Source organism: Acyrthosiphon pisum, chromosome A2, assembly GCF_005508785.2.
Source record: "Acyrthosiphon pisum isolate AL4f chromosome A2, pea_aphid_22Mar2018_4r6ur, whole genome shotgun sequence".
NCBI lineage: Eukaryota > Metazoa > Arthropoda > Insecta > Hemiptera > Aphididae > Acyrthosiphon > Acyrthosiphon pisum.
Window position 1 is genome coordinate 50,746,305 of NC_042495.1, and position 25,437 is coordinate 50,771,741.

Below are 25,437 nucleotides of genomic sequence, written 5' to 3' on the forward strand. Positions count from 1 at the left end.
TAATACGTGACGTCTGTTTTCTCCCACCATGATGCCATTCCCCACTATTCGGCAACGTGCCGATGCGCAGTGACTGGACCACGGGACGCGTTTTTACGTATGGACTCTCGTGGGCCGGAGTATATATATATTAGTAGCCTAGTAGGTATACCTGTATGTCAAACATTGAATTGACGTTGATTTTGACGTTGTACTCAGATTCCAACCAATGAGCTAGTTTCATTTTGTTTTCTTGTTTGACTTTTTGCACATCCAATATGAAACTTTCATCATTTACAAGTTCGTTTAAATTTGTCAACTCGTCCAAATGCGTGATCCAATTATCACCGATTCTCTGAAAAAATGAGTGAATAGACATAAATCATAAGTCATAACATTATAAAAATACTTTATTAACACCAAAAAGTTATATGAAGTTGGTTATTTTAAAAAATGGTTAATAATACAATAATTTTCATACTTCTCCAATGATATCTGATAAATTAGGATTGCAGAGAAGTAACCATCTACGTGGGGTGATACCGTTGGTTTTGTTTTGGAACTTTTCTGGTGTTAATTCATAAAAGTCTCTGAACCTAAAATTCAAATAAAACAATTAATATAAAAGTTGTAGTTCATATTTAATATGTTTTATTATTAAATACAGTAACATTTTTGAAAAATATTTTATAGTAGGACACTTATATTATACGATGTGTATAATGAACACTTTTTGAAAGCGTCGAAATGGCACGTATTTTATGCATAATATGTTATGTAAATAATATATAGATGATAATAAAATATAGGTATTTTATTATTTGATAATAATTACAAGTCGTTCTTGATGATATCTGAATGAATACGAGCTACACCGTTGATGGCATGAGATCCGACAATGGACAAATGGGCCATATTCACTCTCTTGTCGCCGTCTTCTTCGATCAGCGACATTCTCTTCATGCGCGCATTATCGTTTGGCCAACGTTTTTGGACGTCCTGCGAGAACACAACATTTTAGTAAATCGATTGAATATTATAATATTACATTAAGTATTAACGTAATAACGCGGAATATCTTAGGTTTAGCCATCTGTCATTATTACTTGCAAGTGCAGGAAATTAATTTGGTAAATGATTTGCATGTGCCTCGGCAATATGCTGCTCATCAACGACACCGACCACCGTTCCAGTGCTTCGGGCAATACGGTGTGGTTTGTGTAAGCGCAGGTCTTGACGGTGATCTCCCAAGCGGCCTCCCACGACAGACCTTCGATGTCCATGAGGATCCTCATCAGCTCCGGGATGGCGAGTGCCGGGTGGGTATCGTTCAGTTGCAGAGCCACTTTGTCCGGGAAGTAATTGAAATCGGTCCGGGGCTGTACGCCTTTTTTCGTAGCTTTGAATCTCCGGATAATGTCCTGCAGCACAAAATTGGTGACGGTCAAAAACCCAGTTTCAAAATGTTTAAATTGTTTGCGATGATAAATATATACACGGACTATATCCACGGAAATAACCACTATAACGTATAAAATAAGATTTTTTGGAAACATATTGCTTTATATTAACAAAAAAATATATTCTTTTCACCAACACCGAAAGTTAATGTAGCCTAATCAAATAATGAAGGACATCCCATGTATCATGTATATTATGTATATTACGTACTTGGAGCGTGGCTGAACACATGAAATATTCCTGTTTCAAACGCAGCTCTTTGCCTTCAAACAAATTGTCGTTGGGGTACAGAACGCGGGTAATATTTTCAGCCAGATTCCTATCGAGAACGGCTTGAATGTAATCACCGTCGTTGACTATAATATAATAAAGAAACAATCAATTGATTAACGTTGTTTTTTTCTGTACGGAGAATATCTATGTGTAGCATAATATATAGATCGAATAAGTCGAAAATCCTCAAATATATTTATAGTTTATAAAGTTTGTGATTATTATTATTTCTTTTTTAAATGCAATTTGACTTACAGAACTTCAGGTTGAATTCAACGGGAGATTTGGCAGACCATAATCGCATGGTGTTAACGATGTTGTTCTGATATCCGGGTACTGGACTATCGTATGGCATCGCGAACACAACCTGTAAATTATGCGTAAACAGACGTTTATATAATAGAACGTTCGTATTAGAACAATAATAACTTTCGAATATATAATGTACCATCCTACGATGTATGATGATAGTATTACTATACATACTTGAGTGTCGATCCACTTTTTGCCAGTAGGTGTGTCTACTACTTTGCCAAAGAAATGAATTGGTAACATATACTCGGGTCTAGCCTTTTCCCATGGATTTCCAAACCTGAGCCAATCGTCTGGTTCTTCGGTCTGCAATTTGTATTATACAGAGCGTAAACTGATGTATGTATAATATTACCTATATTATAATATGCATTAATTTTGAATTTACCTGTTCACCGTTGGTTATTTTCTGAGCAAATATACCATACTCGTATCTCAAACCGTAACCATAAGCTGCCAGACCTAGAGTGGCCATGGAATCCAGGAAACAAGCGGCCAAACGACCTAAACCACCGTTTCCCAGACCGGCGTCCTCTTCGAGATCTTCTAGTTCTTCGATGTCTAATCCCATTTGATACAATGCTTCGTCAACACTACTTTGAATGCCAAGATTGATCATGGTGTTCTGAAGGGAACGACCAACCAAGTACTCCAAAGACAAATAATAAACACGCTGAAAACAAAAAGTAATCGTAACATTATAATAATATGTATTATAGATTCACATACTGTAATTAATTGAATTGACAGCAGATAAAATAAATAGTGTTTAAAATCAAGTAGGATTAATATCAAATCGATTTCCCGAGTTCAGATTGCCTACATTTTTTATTTTAGAGAGAATAAACAAAAGAAGTTTTTTTTATTAAGAAAAACGGATATTGAATACTTACAATCTGTATAATTATAAATACAATAAGTAATATCATTGGATTATAAATAATTTATTATTAATGGTAATAACTAATATGTATAAAAAAATAACAGGGCTTGACGGCTTGAATAAAGGGTGTGATGTATATAATACGCAAGAAATTTAAAAACTATACCTATCTGATATAGTGATATTAAATGAATACTGTTTACTAAATTACTTATATATCTTGTAGGCATGTTTTTATATCACTATATTACAGGAATATAACTATAGAGGGTTCTGTTCAATTATAGTTTTGTCTTCTGTAGTAACCTTTACTTCTTCAATAAAAATGAATATTCCAACTAAACATTCGAACACATAGTATCTCTCTTACTAATTATCTAAGTTTGTATTATGAGTTTAATAATGAAATTAGGTCAATTTTCATGTTATATTGTTCTGCTTACAGATAGATAACAATTTTAGAACACTGTCATAAATTTGGACCCACCCAATAAATTATTCTTATTATTACAATATGCAGGTCTTCAACCTTTTTATAGTCTATAGTATATTAAACGTCTAACGGAAATAGGAAATATTACAGAAATAAAAATGTTTGTACGTTCATCTGGTTTAGACAGATTTTAAATTTTTGCTCTCAATATCTAAGACTTATACTCGTGTACATGATATTATAATAATCTATAACCAATAATTGGTAATGGATCATGTAAACTTACGATGCTTCTCAATGTATTATTTTATTATTTTTTTTTTAGAAGCCCGGAAATTAAGGCCATTAGCTGTTTTTGTAGGTTTGTGACTGTAGAGGAGGGTACGATTGGTTTTTGGATGCGTAATAGTCCACCATCCAGGAACACTGGCACCGGCCGGTGCTTACTCTCAGATCGCGTTTCGCGATTGATTGCAACCACCGCGCCACGCCAAGCCACCAATGTATTATTTATAAATATATATAATACATAAATAATTATAATACATTTTTAAGGTTCTTGCAACTCGTGGTTTTTAATGTGGAGTTAAAATTGAACCCGTTGTCATTCACACACCTATTTCCTATTGCATGGGTTTCTAACGTGTTTCTATGACTGAGTTTATTCAGATAACATATAACAGACAAAACATTTCTAAAAAGGTGGGTAAGTGTATGTCGCTCTGCTGTACAGTAGGTTACAAGTGGGTCACTGTATAATGGATAGTATTAAATTTGAATTCAATGATATAATATCACTGGATAAGAAAAACGATTCTGAGTGGAGACGGTTTGTCAGTCTAGGTATTAGACATACCTAACATAGTTATACTTATCTATAGTATTAAAAAAAAATTGACCTATAATAGGTATTAATAATAAATTCCAAATTAATCATATCACAATATCAATCAGGTAACGCCTTATACATCAACAACAAACCGTGGTACTATCATAGATATATAATAGTACACTTTAGAAGTTTCAAGTACCCACAAATAATATTATACAATCATTACAATCACAACAAAATAACTAAAATAGTTATTCCAAGTTTTTTAATACGTAATTTCGTCTAAATTGGAAATTAAAATGACTATAAAAATAAACTGTGCTTATGTAGGTATATATCATTAGAATTTTTGGCAACATAATTAAATATCTACGTGGAATCTTGTTTTAAATTTTCAATCATTAGAAATAAAAGTTGAACATTTTATAAATTTTTAACTACAAAATAATTATTCAATTTTAAATTTGATAAATTTTGTCAACATTTTAACTTCAAATGCTTATAAAAAAAAAATTCTGCATATGTATTTTTAATATTTTTCAACTGCTACTGTAACAATGTATCAGGAGCTTTGTATTAATTTTTTACACTTTTTGGCCCAACAGATAAAACTTTATTGATATTTATAGAAAAAAAAACTAAAAAAATTGAAAACTTACAATGTCCGTAAATAGCTCAAAAAGAGTCAAATTATTTTCAAAATTTTATCGTATATATAAAATGCTAATATAAACATTCAGTGAAATTTTCAAGTTTCTACAGTCATTCGTTTTTTAATTACAACAAAATAAGAAAATCGTCTCATGAGAAATCGAGCAAATATCAAATGTTGTAAAAATATGAATTTCAAACGCTCATAAAAATTTAATTTGACTTTCTTATAGACATTTTTTTTTTGATAAAGGTAGATTATCCTATAAGGAATCTTCTATCTTATTTTAAAATCTTAGTTCTAAAAAGAAAAATTTTTACGAATTATAAACTCAACGTAATTAGGTAATTTTCGCGATTTTTCCATATTTTGTCAATTTTTGAACTTTAAATGCTAATAAAAAAAAAACTGTGACTAAGAATTTTTAATATTTTTCAAATGTCATTGTAAAAATATCGTAGGAGCCTTGTATTAAATTTTCAAGTATTTTTACTCAACAAATAAAATTTTATTGACATTCATAGAAAAAAAAACTAATTAAATTGGAAACTGGAATTGTCCGTAAACAGCTCAAAACAAATCAAAATATTTTGAAAAATTTATCATGTATAGAAAATGGAAATATAAACAACCAGTAAATTGTAAAATCAATACATTCATCGTTTCATTCAGAATCTAAAATACAATTTAAAAAATTTGTTTTAATTGGTTTATTATGGACTGAGATCGGTTTTTATCCCGTGTGAGCAAAAGTTGTATGGGAAACGACGCGAGTTATTTTTAATTATATTATAAATGTATAATTATTACTGATGCCATTTTTTGTTAATTTGCTCAGGATTCTTAACTCCGTAGTAGTTAACAAAGCCCGATGCATATAATGGGTAGTAAAAAATCTTAAAAATCATTTACCTATATTGTACCCATCTTTAAAATAATTTTGAACGTTTCAAATAATAAAATATAAACGATAATAATTGTACCTAAATATTATTCTATAAATATAGTTCGATTAAAATGCAAACGACTAAGAATACAGTTTTGATCTGTGACCTTGCCACCTAGGTATGTTTTGGCGAACCCTGCTAATCATTAAACACTGTCATTTATAATTGACATTGTTAACTTTGAAAGAATTATATTTTGACATACGTCCTTCTATCATCTATACGACTCAATATTACATAGGTAATATCTTTATAATAATATATGAACCTATAATATATACATGTGTCCATAATTGGTGAATAAAGTGTTAGAAAATTTATTTTTTTTTAATATAGGTACCTACCTACATAGTACATATCAATGTAAAAAATATTATGAACATTTACAGTATTTCTTTGTATTATTCACTTTGTATAGGTACCTACTATAATACAACAAATAATAATAATAATTTGATTTGTGGGTGCTGGATGGTTATTAGTTATTATAGGGCATAATAATATTTTAATACATATTAATAAGTTACCTATACCGAAATCTCCAAACTCTAATAAAAGACTATTGGAAACTAAAAAGTTAAATGTTTAAAGTGAGTACAAGTGTAACGACAAACAATTTAGGTTTTAGGTTAATACGTATAACGTTATAACTAAATATTTTTCACAACTTTTCTCATTTATTAGAGATGTGATGAAAATATTAAACTATAAAATATAATTGTACCTATAAATATAAGTTATAATATAATAATCCATATTGTTTTCGATGTACTAATAAAAAGTTATCATGTGTATTTTATTAATATGTTATTTTTCAAAGTCATCATTAGGTATAAAAATACCGATAAGGAAACCGGCACACAATCGATAGGTAAAAACGCTTAAAATTTTATTACGTCCGTAGATAAAAATATCCATACAACAATCAAGAATATGGAACATGTGAAGTTTCGATTACCGATCATGCCTAACATGTGTTTCTTGACCTACAAAAAATATTAAGTAATAATAATCTGCAAACTATTTAAACTCGTGCACCGTGCACGCATGTGATTTGAGTTATAATATAATATAATATTTTTTTCATCGAATAAAAAATCGCATGCAAATTTACGTTATTGAAAAATAAAATCCCTGTATAATATACAAAACCATTAACGCGATAACCTATTGGAAAAAGAAACTTAAACAGAGCTCAGCAAATAATTATAATTAGCGAAGAAAGTATATACATATATTATTATACTCGTGTAAACGACTACAACGATATCTCAGTAATAATAATGTACAAAACCGTTATCGTATATTACGAAATTATGATCGATTAATCTATATAATATATTATTGTAAAATATGCATAATATAATAGTAGGTATGATTCGGTCTACGCCTGCAGATCAACTTCGAACTCTAATAATATTATAATAGGCATAGGTAATATCGCATAGGGCGTTCAGAAACTCGTAGTAGACGACTTACACATGCGCAAATTGAAAATAATATTATACGTTTACTGATTATTACACTATTATAATAGTTGGTGGAAAATTGGAAACTATAATTAAATATGAAAATATGCAGCACGCGTTAGTTCAACTTCGCTGTGCGATGTAAATTAGCAGGCACTCGCGGATATTTTTAGAAAACTCGTAAAAATATACATGATATTGTATCAACTGTGGAGACGTTTAGATCTAGGTCGTGAGACGGGACGAACATATCTGAGAAAACGATAACATTTGCCTCGTAGGTACCTTTGGATCGGTGTCGTGATAGTGTTGTTGCGTCCGTATCCACCGAGAAGTGAGATTATCCCGGACCATGTAGGCCAACGCGAAAAAATAGTCCCGGGCCGTGGCCACGTTTCTGTCCTTGACTAGCGTGAAGTGCAAGTGTCGGTTGAACGATTTTTTCATAGATATGACGTCCTCCAGACCGGCGATTGACGCCACGCTGATTTGCTTCCGGAGCTGTTCGATGTTGGCCAACGGCATGGTGACGTTTGCGACGATCAACGGGTATAACAGGTGTATATTATATCGAATTCGGTTTTTTTTCTCTATTGCGTGCGCCGATCGCGTTATACGAATCTTAAACGCAGAGGTGCGAAGAGATGTATTAAACAAATAACGTATAGGGATATCGGACGCGATAAAGAATATTATCGTTATGCCGGCACGAAAGTGCGACGACAACTGAGCTAATAGACTTGACACGATCGTCGCGGTAATCTCGCGACGAAAATATAATAATCCGCTCGTCCAATATAACTTCAACCTGCGGATTGGCGCAGCAGTGTTGATGAGAGTCGTTCAAAATATCATCGATATATAAACATCAGACATACTAATATTATATTTATATAAATATTATAAGCCTTCAATATATTCGATAGAACCATTTTAGATATTATAACTACGCTGATTTTTTCAGGACATTTTTGTGGTTTTAAAAAGAAAACACTAAGTTTTTTCATTTACTCACAACTTAATATGTTTTAATTTTAACATCTGAAACGGAATACTTCTTTAAAACATATTGTGTACGTAACTGTTATATTGAATTACTTTTTTTTAATTTATAAGCCTTTAAATGTTGACGATTTTTTTGTAAAAAAAACGTTATATTTTAAAATAACAAAATTTGCGTAGCCAAATAAATGGATCACTCTGTATATATATATAAATGTAATAGTTATCTATCTACGTTATACGTCACGTATTGACGCATTGTATATTTAATTATTGATGTAATTTTACTTGCGTCGATATATTATAATATATATCAAAAAAACAACTCATGATTATTGATTTTACAATATTGATATAGTTTTATGCCTCTTATATTGTTAAACATATATTTGTTTTCCACTAGGACGAACAAATTTGGCATCACGCACTATGCAATATTAACGAGACGACCGCGGTGATCTAAATTTATCAAAAGTACAAATGTTTATTTAAACAACTTCGACTATACTTCTATCCCTATACTAAACTTAAAACAATATAGTATATGCCAGAAAATTAAAAAACTTCTATAATACATAGATTATTTGACTCATGGAAAATTATGCTTAAACAAAAAACAACTTATTTCAAAAGTACTTAAGTACCCATTCATTATTTTAACCCGATCTTTGAATAACTGTAACAGTATTTCTACTGTTGAACAAGTGGAACAAGTGATAAAGCACAACATGCAATAAAACAATATAGGTATATGTACCTAAAGGGCGTCGTACCCGCTGCGTTGTCGTCGTCTTACACACGTACGACATGGCAAATTTTCGTTCAACGGTTTCAATAGTGTACTGTTAGTTTTGATATTAGAGTGAATTGACCTATTATAAAATTTAAAGGTAAGATTATTATCTAGGGCACGAGGTGCGACGCAGGCTTTTATTGATATTATTATTTTTAAGTAAGCTATGATTTTTTTGAAACTGAGCAGTGAGCAGTAAGCACACTATTAAAACTGGCGAACGAAAATTTGGTATGTCGTACGTGTGTAACTGGGTAAGACGGAGACGTAAGCGGGTACGACGTCCTCCTAAGTAGTAATTACCTAGGTAGCTAATAAAAATTAACGTCTCTCAAACGTGCTACAGAGAAAAAACATAATCACGCAAATCGATAATAATATATATTATATTATGTAGTGATTTTTTGAAATAGCTTTTAGTTGTATAAAAATAAAATAAAGAAAATAATAATATTTAAAGAAAATTTTCCAGAAATTCTTTTTTTATGAATTAATATGCGCTTAATAACATCATTTTAAAACTTATTTATTAATTTACCCTTAGACTTTTGTAACTTTTTTAGGAATATGTTTTTTGAAATAAAAGGTTATCGGCTAGATTCTATTGATATTAAAGTCATTTTTTCATAATGTATGCATGAGATCAATGAAATCATTTTCTAATAATTTATTTTTGAGTTGCGTGTTACACATATACATTTAAGTTTTTAATATACATTGCACGCACATAAGACATAGGGACGCTATAAGACAGAGATAGTTATTGAGATGCATTACAAACAACAAACTCATATCGTTCAAAGATTGTCTAAATCATATAAATTCATATTCAAACAAACTCAATTATATGATACCTACATTAAGATATAAATTATTATTTTAATTTTAAAAATGGTAATCTACATACCAACGAGTTAACTAAGCAGCCTTTAAAAATTATTTTAATCGAATTCTGAGTCAAATTCTTTTAGAGTATTTATGTATACTTGAGAACCATTTTTAAACTTATTTTTTGAAATGAAAAATTATCTTTTCTAGTTTACACAATAAACTGTTAATCAGATGACTTTTTAAAAATATTGATTTAAAAAGAAAATTGAATGAGAAGTTCTTGAGTTATTAAAATTGTGTAGGTAAGGTACTAAAGATAATATAGCATTGCTTATAAATACTAGTTTTTATAATAAATGATAAGAGGTTTGGAATAAGGTATGATTATATGAAAATATTAGTAAATAGTAACTAATATATATCTATCAAATTTTTATAGTTTGTAAAAATTATCGTAGGATAATAAGTACAAGATCCAATATTACATCTATTTTATAGTTATTTATATTTATAAATAATTGTGAAGTACTATTATCCTTATAGGACCTTGACCTTAGTATATATTTTAACAACTCAGAAACCACTCGTTCAAATTTTGATTACGATACATCAAAAGTCTCAATAAAATAATCTGCTCAACAATTAAAAATTAAAAAGGTTGGTTCACATTTGAATAAAAGAAGTTTGTATCACAGTCACAGACCATTTCTTAGATTATGTAAATAATTTAAAATCCTTGCACCTTAAATATTTGTACCTTCCTATACTTAAATATTTCAATAAGTAACAATCAAAATTTGAATAATTTCATTATTAAAGGAGATATTGGAAGTTAGCATGTATATTTTTTTAATCTGTGGTCACTGTTCAACAAGTCAGACAAGAACTGTTCAAGATGATTATATAATGATAAATGAGTATCTATGACTAGTAAATAATGCTCAAACGATATGACCTATCTATTTATTATTATAATCACCAACATACACTGACATTTGATAATGTATAATATAATAGATTAATAAATTTATCATGGAAAAACATCAATATGACATTGTATGGGTATTGAAAATGAGCTGTGGATTGTTAATAACTATTATTGTAGATCTAAAGATATTTATTATAATTTGTAACATACAGAGAACACTCTGTTCAACTTTTTTTTCTACCTACCTATAAAAACGTAATATTAAAATATTAATACGGCACGGAATTGAAGGAAAAAAATTATAACCTGTCCATCAAGTAGCATCTATTCTGTTGGTCAATTATTACCAACTTAATAATGACGTAAAATGCTATACGATATAAGTATAATTATTTTATATTTAACAAATTGCAATCTATTATATATATAAATATATATGTATAGGTCAATCTCGTTCAAAAGTCCGCAAATTTAGGTACTGATAAACAAATGTGGTATTCACGAATCACGACTATAATATATCATTACCTATATCGGTGCAAAATATATCATAACGCTATTATAATAGTATAGTACCTACCTACCTATCTGAAACTCTACACATAACGATTTAAATTTTCTAATTACATGTTATTTATAGATTAGTATAATGACTATTATGTTGATTATATATTATAATATAGTAGATACCTATAAATACAAATGTCAAATCATAACACTGTTTATAATGTATGATTTGTTTTAGTATTCAATAACTAAATCATCTCGTGTACTCGGCTTAATAATTTAATATTTAAGAGGATTTCATAGCGCAGTTTTTGTTTTCTGTCCTTGGCTAACTCGCAACATTAGACAAAACGCATTTACGCAGAGTCATTTTTTTTTGTTTTTAAGTTATCTTTAAGTAAAATGACATATTAAAAACCAATAGAGAGTAATATTTTTGAGGGTATGACATATCGATTTGTCTAAATATCGTCCCAAAACAATTTAAACATAATTTTAATTCATACATTTTTTTTTTTGGAAGTCGAATACAAAGTGAAATAATAATAAAATATAAATCCGATATGTCATAACTTCAAAGATATCCTCCATTATTTTCATAAAAAAAAAACGATTTTAGCTGAAAGCGTTTTATTTATTATGTTAAGGTCTGAGAGAAAAAACAAATATTGTGATCACATCATCTTAAACATTTGAGTTAGTTTTGAGTTAAAAATAAAGAAAATTTTAACATAGGTAAAGACAAATATGTACAAATATAATCAAAACTATTAACTATTAAGCAACAAAAAGATGGGCGTTTGAGAAAGTAAATAGTATTTAAACTTTGAAGTACCTATATTCAGGGCATTACTAAGTGCATTTTAAACTGTATTTATTTAATTTAATATCCATACTTTTATAATTTTGTAGTACATTATTTCACAACATAATAATTTAAAGTTATCAAGTATAAAAAAATATTTCAAATTTGAAATGTCTAGAGCTTTTCACATTTTAATTCTAATGAATAGTAATGGAGTTATTTTGTTATAACTTGTAATGATATTAATAATTGTTTGTAGATACAAATGTATATGATGACGCGAAAGAGGGTGTGAGGGAAAGCCCTTATATGGCACCCTAATATCCTTAGAAGTTATGGATATAGACTTAGTAAATTTGTAGGCCGATTGATTAAGATTCTGCACAATATTTTGAGCACAACTTCAAACTCTGCCCACAAAATTGCTATGATCTAATTCAATTAGAGCAGGGTGATTAATGCGAACTAATTAGTAACAAATGCAAGCATGTCATGTTTGTTCTTTTAAAAAAACGTATTCTACTGTCCAAATAATTAAAATGTTTAAGAAATTAAAAAATATTCAAAAGTTTTGTAGTAATTTATTTATAGATGCATCATACATATTTTGTAAGTGTTTGAATGCTATTTAAATAGAAAATAATAATTATATAGCCGATATAACCGATATGGGTTCTAATTTTAGGTTTTTTGTTTTATACAAATGAAAAAAAAATACATTAGAATTTAGAACACCAAAACAGTTGTAGGTGCATATTAAAAAAACTCGTGCCATCATCTTCATTAAATTATGTGTAACTCTTACTATAACAATAAATCCTTCATATCGTTGCCAGATTATTGTGTGTATATATTTAAAACCACCTTCAACAAGGTTAAAAGTCAATAACCACGCGTTATACGTACCTACGTATAAACAGAATCATTTTTGTAAAATATTCAAAAAAAAATTTTCAAAATTAAAAATATATTCAAATTCTGTATTATAGTGATACTCGGTGTGTGTTGTGTAACTGGTTACTGCAGGACAGATATGTTATTGTATTTTATTTTATTTATATAATTGATAGGTACTAGTATATTATTATAATATTATTTAATTGGGATCTCCAATAAAATTTTAAAATTTTAAATAAATTCCATAGACAATATAGGCATATAATATTATAATATTGTCAAGCTATTATATCACCTTTTAATTAGATATCAAATATACAATGTTATTAATTTAAGGTTCTTTATTTCTTCATCTATAATAATTAGATGTCGGTATAACTATTATTTATAGGTATAGGTATACTCTAGGTAGGTAGGTCTTTAATCTTTTGTTTTTCCCCAAGATTAAAAATTATTCAGCTTGCCACTGATAAAATGCATTAACGTAAAATAATTATTTGTGATTTATGAGTATTCTTAGAGTAATTGACATTCAACAACAATTATAGATGATAATATTTTTGACGGTTTGGTATATGGGTTTTATATATTTTTATTATAATTTGACTTTTTACTCGACTTTAAAAATAAAAATTTAATTTAAATTTAAATGGATATTAAATTGTTTTGAGACAACATTTAGACAAATAGATACTAGATAATATGTTACACTCGCAAAAATATTATTGTCTTTAATTTTTATAATAAGTGATTTTACATTAAGCTAACTTATTAAAAACATTAAAAATTGATTATGTGTGAATACGTTTTGTCTATGTTGTGCCCTGACATATTATAATTTATATGCATTATAATAATATATTTTATATATTGGAAATGTGAGGTTTGAAAACTGATGTAATGTCATTAATATATAGCGTAAAATATAATACAATTATTAGGTAAACCATTTGTAAAATAAATTTAAATTAGACTACCTATAACTACCTATATATAAAAGTATAACTTTATATAACCTAACCTAACCCTGATTAATCAGAAGTCCAACGACAAATGACATAGGCTATGGAAGCTTCAAACAACCAAACTAAACTCAATCAAAAGTTCTACCAACCGATGGATTAACAGCTTCCTAAAAAGAAAAGAAGAAACAGTACTAAACCGCATGCGTATCGGTCATACGAAATTAACACACGGATACCTAATGGCTAAGGAAGAAGCTCCCATATGTAAAGTTTGCGGTGTGAAGGCTGACCGTGAAACACATATTATCAGAATGCCTCAAGTACGAACAAGACGGACAAAGGATTGGAATCGACGCGTCACTCGACACCTCACTAGGACCAGAAACCGCGGACAACATCAAGATGTTAGACTTCTTAAAATCAACCAATTTATTCAACTCAATCTAATAACTTTGTATACTTTCCTTTATTTTACCTCCCCGAACAGGTCTTTATAATGTATACTTAGTGTAACTAACTTCCCTCCCTATCTTCTTCACTGTAACTAATGGCCTTAGATGCCGGGTTGTAAATTATTTACTAGATCAATAAAAAAAAAAAGAAAGTATATTCAACAAGTAACAACGATACGAATAATGAATGTAAAATCTATACCAACAAATTCATTTCACTGTAGTAAACCACTAAAAATACAATTTTAAAAAGTAAAAACCAATACGTTTTTAGGTTTTATCGTTTTACAAATTGATTTTATGAATAATAGCTAATAGAAGTATTATTTTTAACATTTTTGATCAGTAAAATTTATAGTTTATTGAACTTATTAATATTTTAAATAATTGTAACTTACAAACCTGACTTATACCTATTGTAATTAATACAAAATTATTTATTTATTTTGATTTCATCTACTTGAAATGATTGATAATAAATGCAAGTTAAACCTGTTTCGTAGGTAGCATATTAGACTAATCAAATTATCATGTTTTTATTAATAATTTTATAATAAAACATTTTAGAACTTTAATTTAGATAATAAAAAGGTGCAATTATATATAAATTATGATTCAAAATACGTAATACATAATTGATGACTTTTATTAGCTATTAATTTTTGAGATTTAATAATATGATAAAAAGAAGTGACGTTTTTATTTTTGCTTATAGTAATGTTACTTGTTAGTGCCTATAGTTTACAAATGTGTTACTCACAGACATTGTCTGTAGAGTCAAGTTTAAAGATCAGATGCACAGAATGGCTGACTGAATAATTTTTTTTGGTGTTGAACACAATAAAATGTTCGAACGTTCTCGCAAATCAAAAATTAAATTCCAAACACTCGATTTATAGTTTGTTTAAAATGTGTGTACATCTATATTTTCTATTTTTAATCGATAGATTTATCTTCTAATTCTAAAATATGATCTTAGTATAATCAGACACATAATATAATATGAGACCGATTTCCGTTTCCGAAAATTACCGGATTACTCGGATAACAAAAAACTGTTCTGTATAATGTTTACGTATTCCAAATAATCTTATAAGTATTTTTAAATGTCATTAAATATTTATGAAGAACCACTGAATGTACGAATCCGGCAAAATTGCCTCAGAATTGTAGGTCATACACACTAGTCATGCCACACATGTCCATCTCATGAAAAAAGAACCACCAAGAACATGCCAAAAATGCGGCTATCCAACTTCAATCAAATACATTATTAAAGCAATACAAAATTCAGAGACACAATAAGAGGCCGGAAGAAAATTTGACACACCCGAACACCTTTACCTTCATCTTCATTTTTAATATTTATGAACGATATTCATATTAAATTAAACAATTTAGTTTTAAATGTATGTAATACAAGCCAATAGTCCTGCACTCCTGCTATAGAGGCTTCAACTTCAATAAAAATAAATAAATATATATTCTATAAAGTAGTATGAACAACACTAAAATAATATACGGCACAAGTTTCAAAGCGCACTTTGATATTCACATTCCTATTTGGCTATTTATTTTCTTTCTTTTCAGCAATATTTTATAGGGGCTATTTAGAAACGAAAATTATTATATTTAATGTACCTGCACACTATGACGAAGGTTGTTTAAAAATATTAAGATTAATTAAATTGTGATAATTATTAACTAACCAGTACCTACCTATGTAAGTACCTACACAAATTAAGCGTTATCGTTGTAGTAAAAAAATACCGTTGTTTTTCGTCGTACATATCAAATGACTGAGAACGAACCTGAGATTGCGCACGTAAATCCACATTACCATGATACCATGGCAGTTTTATTTTCAGATACTTCTGAATAATTAAAACAATAGCTTATGTGATGATGTGTGTTAGTTGTGACAGTTTGGATTTTTTACGACACCACACCAGTCAAGTATATAAAGATTGTTAAAAATATAGCTAGCTCATGCAGTGAAAAGTGTCAACCGTCAAACTCTGAAATTTGCACAGTATTTATTGGACGATTTATTGACGACTATCAAAGATATTACACATTTATAGAAGATTTTCCAGCTAAGTGTAATTAGACGTATATATTATGTGAGTACCTATATATTATGTAATTTAGTAATTACCATCTAGTGATCAGTGATTATTCATCGTGAATCGTGAGTATAAATAAATATATAGATGTCTTGCTACACTGTCGCTCAAACACGAGATACCTACAAACAATTAACTATAATACTATTATAATGTTTAAAAAAATACAATTTTAATTGTGTGATAAGTAAATATACACTTTACGTTTACATAAAAATAAATTACTATTTGCTTTATTGTGTTTTTATGTTAGTTATTATTGAAATAGATTTTTTTTACTATTTCAACTAGGTTGTTATTATTATTTTTTATTACTTAATAATACATTTCTACATTTTAAGATAATTATTTTATTAGTTTTAAAATCACGAACAATTAAAAAAACCTTGCTTTTAACTAGTTATAATTTTCGCAAATAATTTATTTATTACCTACTCTAACAAATCCCAAATTATTTATTATGTTTACTTTTTCAGTATTTTTTGTAAATTTAAACTTAAATTTAACATTTTGTAATTGCATTACTTAAAAATGTAAAATTGTCTGTTAATATGGCTATAATTTGTGTTAATATTTTGAGTTTTAACAGTGCTCCTGCGGAATTATTTCTTTACATTTGCAATTATAAGTACATATGGGCATTATCAATACAACTTTTAAAGTATGTTCGATAGAGTAACTATACAATGCATTCAAGCAAATTTTGAAACATTTTTCTTGTGCAGCGTATAATATTTGTACAAATAAAAGTCAAAACATTAATTTCGAACAGTATCAAAAGCATTATAATTATTAATTTGTAATGTTGCATAGTTATAAAGCGTAATTATTTTACATAAATTAGATGATTAGTAGTGACTAGTGAATATAATAGTAGGTATACGTTTATTTAATTTAAATTATTCAATTCGATTAATATAAATATTATTATCCGGTGGTTATGATTCAAAAATTGTATTTTTAATCCTGCTTGTAGGCTGTAGTGAGTGTAGACAATGCATATTCCATATCCCAATATAGGTAATATATCATACATAAGTTAGTTAGATGTATTTTTAAAAATTGGAATGTGACGAGCTCAATTATTAATTTATTAATCTATTACCAATACGTACTTAAATAAAATACCATTGCTTATAAGTGGTATATTATTATAGTATGCATAAAACTCTATAATAATAATACCAATTACCAATATAATGGGCTTATGCCTATATGACATGAATTTCGCGACAATAATTCCATCCATTCACAGAGATTTTGTGAACGATTGTGTGATTTAGATAATTTAGTTAAACAATTATATTTAATTATATAATTATATTTAAAAGGATACTACACCCGCATTTGTTGTCTTCGTATAACGTACTACAAGTGCATAATATGGCAAATTTACGCTCAGCTGCAGCAGTTATCATTTAGCTCCATTATATTTTTAAAAATTAGAGCGAATCAACCTATTATGAAAATGAATTGTAAGAACAATATCTGTGTTCGTATGTCAGTATTTTACGATAAATCAGTTTTTAAATGAGTCATGAGCATTTTTAAATAAAGCTATTTTATCCACGCAAAACTCGCTAAGAAATTGAACTATCGTAATAAACCAACATACGAATACAGATCATTTTTTACCAATAAGATAGTTTCATAATAGGTCGATTCAATCTATTTTTTAAAATAACCAAGCTAAACGTTAACTGTTGAGAGTAAATTTGCGTTAAATGTTACGCACTATTGTAGATTAACAAATGCGGTAGTCCTCTAATCTTTCAAATGAATTTATTTAAATTTTAAATTCTGGGTTTTTTTATTATTATATTTAAAGACTATTTTAAAATGTTTAATATTCAGATGATTTTATCATTAAATTCCTTTAATTTTCATTAAATTTCATTTACATTATAATTTTATTTTAAAATAGAATTTTTGTTTTTACTATCATCATAATAGTCATTATGATAACTTGAAAATTATATTAGTAGTTATAACCAATATTAATCTAGGTATTACAGTTTTATAATTTGTAATGTATTATCATTTATGAGTTTAATAAATAATAACTAATAATTTTAGATAGGTAGTAGCCTAAATATGACATATAGAGGGTGAATCACCAAGCATGCTCATTTCCTATTCTAATTTAATTATACATTTTTTTTTTCAGATTATTGACATTTTATATACCTACTACTTAAGCCTTAAGGAGTAGTGACCTTTGTTGATTACTAACTTTTGTTTTTCAAACGGTTAACCTCTATTATTACCGTAAATTAATCAGTGGATAATTTTTTTTAAATTGTTAAATTTTAAATTCAAAATTCGAACGAAAAGTTTTATATATTCCTATATATTCCAAATTCATTATTATGGATCTAATATTCTCAGTACCTATGCAAAGTTAAATAACTCAAAAACTATTCGTTCAAATTTTAATTTTGATACTTCAGTCTTCAGAAAAATTATCCGTTAAATACTTAAAGAGGATCACCTTTTGAAAAACTGAAGTTTGTAACGTCACAGACTACTCCTTACGTAGAATATAAAATCTCGAGAATCTGAAATTTTGGTCTCTAAATATAATATATACAAATTCCAAAATTCAGAATTTGAATAAATATATTTAAAATGCAAAAATAGGGGCGAGAATAATTGGTGAATCACCCTGTAGAATATATTTTATAATTTATGTCAGACTACCAGAAACTATAGTATACACGTTCTAATTTCAATTTCGATTTTAAATAGATCAACAATCACCAAAATAAATAAAAAACATTATATTAATAATTTACTATAAAACTATAAAAAAGGGAGATTGTATCGACATTCCTCAAATTAACAAAAATATTTAATTATTATAAAATGTGGTATTTAAATATACTTAAATATTCAAAAAAACAAAATTTAAATTAATACATAATTAATAATATATTGAAGAATTTAAAGACAAAATATTGAAAAGCATTATTATTTTGTATATCGTGTTGCTGTATTTATTAAAATACGAGATTGAACAGCAGAGATTAATAAATTTACGTTAACAGATGGGCACATATACCGATATAAAGAATATATTAAAATATTTCAGTACCTAATAATATAAAATACGTAATTATTGTAAATGTCTATAATATATAGTATACGAAAGTTGACATTTTTGAGATAATTTAGGTTTTAGGATTTTTTTGATGTGTTGTTTTTGTGACCTAACCAACAAAATAATCTTACATGACGTTTTGAAAACTCAACACCTATACTGACAATATTATGGACATTTTTCACATTATATACTATTATTATTACTTGTAAGTTTTTCATGAAGTGCAGTTACCCTTATACAACTATATATTTATATATTTATCATAATAATAATAATAATAATAATAATATATCTTGTGTAATATGAAATATACATAACATTAACAACTGCACTCACCTTCGGGTTGACTGCGTAGTGGTGCTGTTGCGTCCTGATCCATCTGGATACCAGGCTGTCCCGGACCGAGTGCGCCAGTGCGTAATAGTAGTCCCGGATTGTGGCTACGTTTCTGTCTTTGACCAGCGTAAAGTGCAGGTGTCGGTTGAACGTTTTCTTCATGGCCACAACATCCTCGACGTCTGCGATGGACTTGACACTGATCTGTTTGCGCTTTTCCACTTTGGGCTTGCTGATCTGCTGCACCGTCGGCATGTTGACGTTTTTTCAGTACGATCTGTACCCGTGGAAGGTTAGATGGTAATATGTTTAGAGGAGGTATACACGTGTGTGTTTTAAACAAAAAGAATCACGATATTTTCGATCAAGTACAATATGACGTGGTCTCGAAAGATTTTCTCGGATGGTTTTTAGAAGACGTGCCAGATCGTTGCCGTTGGCCAGTCGCTGATGTACTGTGAAGGCACGCGAACAGTTGTGTTCGCCGTTAAAAGTTTCGGAGATAAGAGCGCGTCCGATAAACCTACAAAGTAATAATACTACTTCAACCACTTATATTCTTCTTATTCGTCTCGTCGTGATAAAACGCTGCAGCCAACGCGTATAGAATCGATAAAATATATAATATCATTATTTATTATGCAAGGCATTATGTAAGGCAAATAACTAGCCTGGCTTCAAAGTACAATATTATAATTATAGGTTATGGATTTACTGTTGGTATAAATTATATTAAAGCAGCTGAAACGGTATGATAAACATTTTCCCTTGGAAGTTGGAAGTTATCGACGTCTAGTCTATAAGGTTAAAACGATTAGTAGGTACTTACTTTGCACTAAGACAGAGTGAGACATCCTACGAAATCAAACATAACATTTTTTCCTAACACAATGTTTGAATATTAAGTATTACAGCAATACATAAGAAATATAAGTTGATATTATGGAAAACAATTGAGACTTTACTTTAAAAATAAATTATAGTACCTATCTTACGAAGAAAAATCAATACATTTGTTTAATTATTTTTAAATACTATAAAGGTATTTTAATTATAACATATAATAATTAGTATGCACAATGTACAATATATATTTTAGTACTTTAAGCTTTGTTTAAAATGTTTAAATGACTCAGATTTTTTAATATACTCTAAATAACTTAGTATGTGATTTCAAATGTATAGCCGAGCATATAGACATATATTTTAAATAATATTATTAGGTACCATTAGCATTCAAGTTCATAGTTCAGCATTATAGTTCTTAGAAATCGTATACATAGTGGTAATTGGTGATAAGGTATATTGTGTTGACCCATTGACTTTGCAAAGGTATAGATTAAACAATATAATATATTATCTAATTTTAGATTCTGAGCGTGGCAATGAATATATTGATTTTACAATGATGAGTGTTTTTTTTTTGTCTGTTGGTACATTTGACAGGTCAAAATTCCAAATATTTTACAAAATAATGAAAAAAAAAACAACAAAATAGATACATGAAATAAGTAATAACCATCAAATAGGTGTATGAACATTTTCTGTACCTAAGTCATGATAAAATGTCAGGAATATATTTACTCTTTTTGAGCCATTTATAGGCATGAGACATTTTTTTTTTTTATAATTGATGATCAAAATATTTTCAGTCGATCAAAAAAGTTAAAATATTTTAAAATTCTTCTAAGGTGTTATTACTGAAATTCAAAAATGATGAGCGTAAATTCAAAATGGATTTTAATGAGCGTTTGTTGAAATTAGAATTTTGACGGAATTTATCAATATTGTGAATATTTCCAAATTATTTTATAGCTAGAAGTTCGTAAAACTGTTATATATATAAGATTTATAATAATACAAGATTCCTCATACGATGTTATTAAAGCTATTTAAAAATATTAATGATGATCCATAGGCACTATTTTTTTGAAGTAAAAAATGTATAAAAATCTTCAAATTAGCTAAGGTTTGAAAATCAAATACAAGGTTCCTCGTAAAAAGTTAAAAAATTAAATACGTATAAATATTTCAATATAATTTGCAATATTATCGACAAAAGTTAAATCAACTATATCTAATAGCAATATTAATATAAATAAAATATTCTAGGCTGCCTAATATTATAACTGATAAACTATAGGTACTTATAACTTATAGTAATATGGCTGACAGGCTATCTTCGGTCAGAGTGTCAGCGTTTTTTGTATAGTATTACAATGATATCATTGAATTCATATTTATCACATCCATCACAGTTTCTTTTACCTACTATTGTTTTAAAGTAAATAAATTGATATGGAAAACTAGTGAAATTTTCCAGATTACAACATAGTTAAAATATAATTATTATATTATTATTGAGTATTCATAGTTAATTTATTTTCCTTGATTATGTTAGTGCAATTATGGGTTTATTGTATTATTCAATTCTCTGGCAAAAAGTATACAAAAACTGAAACTAAATTTTATTTGTTCGTTATTATAATACCTGCATATTAAAATGGAACTTATCGTATACAAAATAATTTAATAATAATAAAATATATCATATTATTATAGTCAAACTTTCCCAAGCCATTAATATGATTACGTTTTTATTGATTAAGTTTATAATAATAATTTTAATTGAATTTAAATTATTGGGTTTTATGAGTGAAATTTCTATATATAAAATAATGAAATGTCAAAGTTCTAGTTACCTACTTATTCGGTAATTATTAATCACATAATATATTACAATATAATATAATGGTGAAAATAATGGTGTTAATTTTAGAGTTGTTTTATATCAAATAGCCAAATAGGTACTCATACTTAGTACGTAGTTACGCAACATTTTCGTGGATGATAATTTCTATACCATAGAAACAGCTATAATATTGTTATAGTATTTATAAAAACTATTTCCCTCATTAGTGAAATTATAACTTAAGACTTCCAAGGACACAGTCCTAATGAAGATAAAAATCGAATGCTTCTTGAACTGAGAATTATTATTTTTAATAAAAACACGAAAAACTATATAATGAGAACTGAGAAGACAAACTTCAAAAAATTGTAGGGAGAAACGAAATAAATCTCGTAAATAATTCTTTAAACGGCCATAATATCTTATTTACAAAAGTGTCCGATAAAATAATCATGGCGACGGCTCAATTATAAAGTTATTATAAAACAGCAATTATTATAAACTATACGTCTGATACATGTATAATTTCACTCTGATTTTTATTTTTGTGAAAAATATAATTACCTATGTATAATATATAATATTATAGTTATATTACTCACAACTATTTCAAACAGAAGGTAATATAATACCTAAAACTATAGTTATAGATATATACGTTTTGCGAAAATTGATTCGATTAAAAAAAAAAAAAAGCTGCTGTTGTTATTGTAATAGAGGTATGTGCACATTTGCTCGGTACTTATTTTATATTTTCAAACTAACGCGTAAATTATAAACATTTACACTGTTCGACATACCGAATAGGAAAATATTGTTTACGTACGAATTCATATTGTACTATATTAGTATAGGTGTTATTCCTATACAACAGTGTACATTATTGTGCCTAATATATTGGACGACTTTTTTGTCACATAAATCGGACGTATTGTTTTTGAGTTCATTGCGTGAATTGTAACATATATATCTATGATGGCCTCTAAACAAAGTATATTATTCTATAATAATATTATAGTATTGTAATTTGTAAGTAGTATGTCGTATAATATTATATGGTTTTCGATTTGTATTGCCAAGGTTAACCAAATTATGGGTATATTACATTGTTGATTTCGATACTGTTAAATCTTGACTGCATGTAAGTTAGGTATATTTTATACAATTTAAATATTATTAATTTATATAATTATTAAATATAGTGTAGATAATTATTCATTGTTTAATAGGTATCCAGTGTTCCATATGTTTCTTATCACCCCAAATATTTCCACGTGACAAACGAATATTTTGTAGTTGGGTTTTTTTTAACAGTAATATTTATATAGGAAAAAAAATTACCATTTAATGACATACGGCCAACATTAATATTATATTATCTTTATTTTAATTATATACGAGTATAGTATACGTTGTGTTCTCAAAAATTACTGCCATCATTCAAAAGTTGAAAATTCTATTATTTTTTAATTTTTTAAAGAACCCGTTTTGTAGCTATGATTTTTGAAATTATTTGGAAAAAACTTACAACTATGTATACGTTTGCAGTGGACAATATGAAGATTAACCGGAAATGCCGTCACGGCGGCGACGATTACGACGACGTCTGTTTCATGTCAAAAGTGAACAAGGGCGCTCAGAAAATCATGATCGCGGTACCTGATCAGTTAGCAGTTGTATTCATGTGGTCCCTGTTGACGGGGGTGTTCATCGTTTTCCTGATGGTGGCCACGTGCGTTGTTCTAAGGATCGAATCGCCACCTTTTCCGTCAGCGGCACTGCAGACGTCACGCTGTCCAACCGCATCCAGACATCCGCTGGTGGCCAGGCTGGACGTCGGCCCTGGTGACGTGCACTACGTTTTCTTGGATGACAACGACCGCATCCCACGGCTGTCAGCTTGTTCGCTGGAGTCAGCCGTGGACGCCGGTTCGGGCGACGGCAGCCGTGGTCGCGTTAACGTGTTCGTCGTCAGTGGTATCAAATGGGTCGTGAACCACAATCGAACACTTTCGGTAAGTGTTCCGTGCTGTAATGACTAAAATTTAGTATATGCATCGGCCCGATAGTACCTATATACATTATACATAGGAGGGGGGCGCGTTTTGAAGAGTGATTTAATACGTCTTTTCCCATTCTAGAAATCTCAAATTTCAAATTGTTTATTCGTGTTACGTATTTTATTGAAATTATGCGGGGCTTTGTCGGCATGATCCACATGATAATTTAAATCATTTCGACCTATATGATGCTATTATTATTATTATTATCATTAGGTAATAATATGTGGGAAAATCTTCTTTACTTTGAAAGTACAATGCAAAATCAAATAATAATAAAATATAAAATCGAAATGTCAAACCTTCAAAAATATTATTCTCTATAGTTTTTGTAATAGTTGGTTATACTCAATGATAACAAAAAAATCAAAAGAACCGATTTTAAGTGAAATATTTTTATTTATGTGGCAAATGGGTCTGAGAGAAAACAAATATTATGCTGACATCCTCTAAATTAATATTTAACAAAATGTTATGTATTAGACATATCAAATTGTGAATTTTAAAAATAATGTGAGAACTGAAGTTAAAAATAAAGTAAAAATTAATTAAGAGGACGTCGCACCCACATCTGTTGTCTCCGTCTTACAAACATACGACATAGCAAATTTTCGTTCGCTAGTTTCAATAGGGTGCTGTCATTTTTGATTTTAAAGTGAATTGACCTATTATCAAACTTTTAGGTAACAACATTATCTG

General features: G+C 28.4%; 2 protein-coding genes across 3 annotated transcripts in view; one reads left to right on the plus strand and one right to left on the minus strand.

The window, feature by feature from the left end:
- The window catches only part of LOC100159778 (glycogen phosphorylase), a 24,270-nt gene extending 3,793 nt beyond the window's left edge, over positions 1-20,477 (minus strand). Inside the window, exons 1-9 of one of the 2 annotated variants that reach the window (XM_008185394.3) lie at positions 19,987-20,477; positions 2,414-2,698; positions 2,200-2,331; positions 1,969-2,080; positions 1,651-1,796; positions 1,086-1,400; positions 815-978; positions 461-575; positions 152-334 (exon numbers count right to left, since the gene is read on the minus strand). In XM_008185394.3, coding sequence (XP_008183616.1) covers positions 152-334; positions 461-575; positions 815-978; positions 1,086-1,400; positions 1,651-1,796; positions 1,969-2,080; positions 2,200-2,331; positions 2,414-2,698; positions 19,987-20,241 — 1,707 coding nt within the window. In that variant the 5' untranslated portion in view covers positions 20,242-20,477. Of the gene's footprint in view, positions 1-151; positions 335-460; positions 576-814; positions 979-1,085; positions 1,401-1,650; positions 1,797-1,968; positions 2,081-2,199; positions 2,332-2,413; positions 2,699-7,526; positions 7,981-19,986 lie in introns of those variants that run through there. The other variant, XM_001950747.4, reaches the window with a different exon arrangement.
- A 2,911-nt stretch (positions 20,478-23,388) lies between these two features.
- On the plus strand, positions 23,389-24,720 carry LOC100168667. The gene is made up of 2 exons (XM_008185406.3): positions 23,389-23,669; positions 24,227-24,720. Exons 1-2 carry the CDS (start codon positions 23,651-23,653, stop codon positions 24,718-24,720), a joined length of 513 nt encoding a protein of 170 aa, XP_008183628.1. The 5' UTR covers positions 23,389-23,650.
- Positions 24,721-25,437: the final 717 nt, after the last annotated feature.